The sequence below is a fragment of the Alligator sinensis genome, unplaced genomic scaffold, assembly GCF_000455745.1.
Source record: "Alligator sinensis unplaced genomic scaffold, ASM45574v1 scaffold663_1, whole genome shotgun sequence".
Classification (NCBI taxonomy): Eukaryota; Metazoa; Chordata; order Crocodylia; family Alligatoridae; genus Alligator; species Alligator sinensis.
The window spans coordinates 1-5,335 of record NW_005842205.1 but is presented as its reverse complement, the minus strand read 5'-3'; the positions used below and the strand labels follow the sequence as shown (position 1 = coordinate 5,335).

The 5,335-nt window shown below is 39.5% G+C and overlaps 1 protein-coding gene across 1 annotated transcript in view; it reads left to right on the top strand.

Annotated features, from left to right (window-relative positions):
- Window positions 1-4,963, top strand: part of LOC102386191 (succinyl-CoA:3-ketoacid coenzyme A transferase 1, mitochondrial) — a gene marked incomplete at its 3' end in the record, with an annotated part of 94,343 nt that extends 89,380 nt beyond the window's left edge. The window contains exons 9-10 of the mRNA XM_025207714.1: window positions 4,153-4,267; window positions 4,869-4,963. Of these exons, the coding sequence (XP_025063499.1) occupies window positions 4,153-4,267; window positions 4,869-4,963 (210 nt within the window). The remainder of the gene's footprint in view (window positions 1-4,152; window positions 4,268-4,868) is intronic.
- Window positions 4,964-5,335: the final 372 nt, after the last annotated feature.

Genomic DNA, 5,335 nt, shown 5'->3' with positions numbered 1-5,335 from the left:
TCCTGCTGGGAAGGCGTTGAGTGGCAGTGCTCTGTCCTCGCCTGCCTGCGCCTACCCCTTAGCCCCTTTACATGTACCCCCACTTCACAACCTCTGTATTAAAGAAATAACAATATTAATATTACAACTTTTAACTCAAACAAGTAATCTGATAACACTTTAAATGACTCTCTCAAGAAAACAGCTGTATCATCACTCTATTAACAGTATACCTGGAAGGAATTGTCCCCTGGCTTCCTATGTTTGTGTATGTGATTTGATAACTCCCTTGAAATATAGGTGGAAATTCCAGTCTGGGCCTTGTTACACATTGTAATTTGAGCTGCTCAAATGTTGATCAATGTTAGCGCTAGCTTGAGTTTGGAACAGTTGCACCTTAAAGCCAAAAGCTTTCTTTGACTGGCTTGGTGCCAGAACTATCCCCTGGACAGTATAGTTTTGAGGGTGGAACATTTGTCCACACAAAACAGGAATTGGGGGAAGGGACACTGCATCCTGGGATGCTGGAGCAGCTTATCTGTGGCAATTTGGGCAGCTTATCTGTGACGAGTGACCTCACATTAATGGAACATGAGCTGGGTAACATGCATCAGAGAGAAACTTGTCTCATAGTGGTATAACTTAAAGTTGCCTAAGGTATGCTTAAACTAGTTTCAGGTGTTAATATGTGGACAATCCAGGGGTTAAGAGCTCCCAGAACCACCTAGATTTAATGTGCAACAAGGCCCTTTCTTTCATTATGCTCAGATATACCCAAAATACTTCTGTGGAGTCAGGAATACCCACGGAAACGAAGTATAACCAAAACAGTATGTTGGTGATGTGGAGAATAAGGAGGAGGAAAAAAAAGTTTTTAAAGACAAAAGGAAGAAGTTGGTGTAAACAATTGTCTTCCTAACAGTGTTCTATGGCAAATTAAACTTCGTCATCATCATAGTCCCAAAGTCCCAGATAAGCGTAGGAACTTTTTTAAAGTTCTCATTGTGTGCCTTAAGCAAGTGAAAGCTGACTTTCCCCTTCTCTTCCCCACTTTCCTCTCCCTCCCTCCTATCAACAAGTTCACCATGCAGAAACTTACTGCATTATTGGGGGTACCTGACTGGATTCAAATATGATAAATTTATTTTTATTCTTTAGGCAATCTGGGTTGGATATCAGTTAATACTCCTTTCCCTCCTTTTGCACCATGGGCTATTACATCTAGTTAGAATCCAGTTTGTTTGGTTAAAGGCCTTCATTTTTGCTTTCACTAAATACCATTGTCATGTTCGTTTGGTGTCTGAGACACTTCTTCATTCTTTGAAAGGCTCCTCCACAAATGCTATTTGGGTTTCTTTTCTGATTAGATGGGGGGTGGGGGGTCCAATCTGGGATCAACACGGGGTTTTATGTCACACCACTGCACATTTTCTGTACCATTTTTGATGACCAAGTTGGAATATGGATGAATTTGGTCTAGTGAGTTTTGTAACCTCAAATGATACATTTCATCAAATAGAAATATAGCAGTAATATTGACAATTTATTTACTCTTATGCAGAGACTATAAAGCTAGTACGTAGGTGCTGTGTATTACATTTTGAATGTAAATTGGATCAGGCATATTGCAGTTTCCAGTGGACTGTTTGAACAGGTTTTCCATATAAACAAACTTTAGTTAGTGTAAGCAAAAAAGGTATGTTCTTGTCTGTATTTTAGAGAAGTGGCAGTCATTCTTGCATGCATAGAAGGTGTTGGTTGGAAGAGGGGAGGAGAAGAATAAATTCAAAGCAACTTGCTTTACTTTCTGTTATCATCATCATTTGCTCCTGCCCAGTTCACTGATCTGGTCCCTCTAGTAAGAGTGCCCTTTTTTTACTTTTACAAGATCATTTTTTCACCAAGAAAGAATTCTCTGTTAATGTTCTCACATGCTGCTGTTGTGCTGTTATAGACCATGTCTACTTAGTGCTTGCCTGTTCCTAAAGTGAAGTAAGATGGCTACATTTGTGATGCATTGGCAGTGCCATCCTAACAGCTATGTTTTTTTCCAGTTTGGAAAGTAGTATGTGTGAAGCTAGTGTGGCCTGTCACAGTATGGCGTTATGTATAGTGGCCATATAGACATATTTTTTAATTCAAAATTAAATGCATTGGTTGGAAGTTTCTGGCTTCTAAGAAGGGACCCTTTTTCAGGCTGGGTGAAGAAATGTAATACATCAAACATGAAAAAGAACATTTACTAACCTTTAGTAATTGGATTTCAAGATGGGCTCTCCACATGGTATTTCATGATGGGCTCTCTTACTCTTGGTAAGCATGGTCTCATTCACAAGACATTCAATTCTTATGGTCAGCAATCTCTTTGGGGCCATATCCATGCCAAATTACAAGGTGATTCCACAAAACGAAAATATCCAGTTCTGGAGTACAGAGATCTCTTGTAGTCCAACATCAGTAGGGCTAAATAAATCTTCAGTCATTGAAATCAGTACCACATACAGTGTACAATTGAGGGATAAGAATCTATTACTCCCACCCTGGTAAAAAGAGTGTGGGAGGTGTTGCCCCACGATTCCTTTTACCAGAGACCCCCAAGGATTGACATGACTCTTCGTCCGATTTGGTATCAAGTGAACTTTATTAGTAGCCCCTAGGCTTATTACAAGATAATTATCCTTGCAATACGACCTGGCAAGCAGTTCCCTAGACGTTACAACAGCGACCTTCGGTGGTACCGGCCTCAGATCCTGTGCTGGGTGTGCGGGATGTCAGTTTCTGGGTTCCTTGTTACTCAAAGCAAGCATTCCAAGGCTGCTTCTGTCTCCCCAGGGTGGCAACACAAACACACGCACTGTCTCTTTGGTTGTCCACTGCTTTTGTAACTTTTTCATCTCAAACTGTCCAGTCCTCAAGTTTCGTACCTCATCTTTTTAGATAAGGTACTCCAATCCTATTCCATTTTTGGTTTTCTGCTAGGGAAACTACTGTACCTGGTTAGCTCACCGTGCCAATCACAGCACTCATTTTTCCTGATGCCTTATAAGGCACTCTGTACAATTTAATTGCTTAGTTCCAGGAAGGCCTAAAGTTATACTAAGAGCCTGAGCATAACTAAATTTGCCCATTACAGGAGGCTCAACAAAAATGTTGAGCCTCATCTCTGGAAGTGACTGTGCCATCTTATTGCGACACAGTCAAGGCTTGTTTTCTGCTGATCCACCTTTTCCTCCACACTAGATTTCAAGGATGGACGTTAGAGAGACCATTCAGAGTAGGAGACCTCCTGGGTCTTGAAGGGAATAGACTCCTAGCATCCTCTGCAATCTCTCCCTAACCAGTATGTTTTAGTTATGGTCCTACTAGGCATCCTGAGGTTTGCAATCTGTGGCCCACTCAGTTGGGCCCAGGATTTCATCATTGTGTGTGCCCTAAACACACTCTTTTGCCCAAACCTGTCTCAGAGATGTGCTGGCAGTTTCAAAGCTGCATGTGGTGTGTGTGTGTGTGTGTGTCCTAGAAATCACGTGATTTACACACATGCATCCCAGCACACACACATCCTGAGACAAGTCTGAGCAAACGAATAGTTTAGAGGCGCACAAAACTGTGAAAACCTAGACCTGGGGCTACAAACCTTCAGTTTTTATGTGAAGTCACTTGGCAATTTAGTCCAATCCATGGAAGTCCAGAGTAACAAGTGAATGAACATAGAGTAGAAGTTGTTCCTTAGAACAATATTTTTTCAAATTTATTTTCCAAAATTAAACACTTAGATCTACTGGTATATTTATGCACCTAAGTGAAAATAAAGCTATAGTTGCTGAGCTACTTGCAGCTCCCATGGAAGTTATGCTGATACATCTGTCCACAGAAAACCAGGATTATGATGATGTTGGAATTCAGCACTGGTATTCTGATTCTGATGCATTCTCTCCCATAGCCTCCTTCATATATCCTTTTAGAATTAATAAAGCAGAGAAAGACACACTATAAGTGACCATATTGGGTTAGGTGGGAACTGGACTGATGGAAGAAAATGTCATTTTGTGCAAGAGATGCAGTTGATCCCTTTATTCTTGGGTCAGATCTGTCATTGAAGTCACAAGGCAGAGTTTTATGACAAAGTATCTTGATACCATAGCTTTCTAATGATAATTTCTTATTTTGTAGAGATTATCAACCCGAAAGCCTGAAGATACAAAGAGCAAACAAAAGAAGGGAGGAGATAACGTGAGAGAGAGGATCATCAGGCGAGCAGCCTTAGAGTTTGAGGATGGCATGTATGGTATCCTTCAACTGTGCTTTAGGTTAAAGAACTAGCATTTTCTATGATGAAATGGCAGTCGCATCTGTTACTCTTAGCAAAAATTAATTGCCACCTCCATTGTTTGTCCTCTGCAACACCTGTGGTTCTGTCACTTTTATTAACAGCCTGTTGAAATAAACATAATATTAAGTTCTGTGATACCTGGTGTCTTTTCCCTCCTTTACCTAGCTTAATAATGAGAAGTCAAATAATTAATCAGTGTTTCTCAAAAAAGTTAAGATCCATATGTTTGAAATGGAACTTGCTTGAGTGAGTGATGATTAACTGTAATGCTTAAAAGAGTTTATTATTGGCTTTATTTTTCTCTAAGATGGTTACATATATTACAAATTGGACTCAAAAGTTCACTGAATGTCTTTATAATTTGAACTGCCTTCAAGTGTTGTATGGCACCTGACAGAAGGCAGTTAGGCAGTCCAAATTATAGTCATTTAGTCAAGTTTTGAAGCATGCGTTTGAAAAACAAAACAGTTTGTAGAGGGAAACACAAATGTAATTCTGTTAATGTATTACTTTACAGTAATTCTATTTCTCATTGTACTTAACCAACTCACTTCAGCTAATCTGGGCATAGGAATTCCTTTGTTGGCCAGCAACTTCATCAGTCCAGATATAACTGTTCACCTGCAGAGTGAAAACGGAGTCCTGGGTTTGGTAAGAATGTAGAAAAGCACCAGTGATGATTTAGTGTAATGCTTAAAAGGGTTTATTATTGGCTTTATTTTTCTCTAAACTAGTTACACATATTACAAATTGAACCCAACAGGTTTCCATATTGCATGGTGCCAGCATTGTGCCTCAGAAAACTAAGCATTTACTTAAGAATTATGTAAGTTGTCCCATTGAGGTTGCAAGGTCCATTCCTGTGCTTAAAATTAAGCATATACTTCAATGAAGTTCTGTGCTGCATCAGGCCTAAATGCTTAGTAGTTTTCTGCATAAAGGTCTATAAGTAGTTTTTAAGTGGCGGGTATTATACATTTTAAATAAAATTTAAATTCCAATTTTCAAAATATAAAGCTGTAT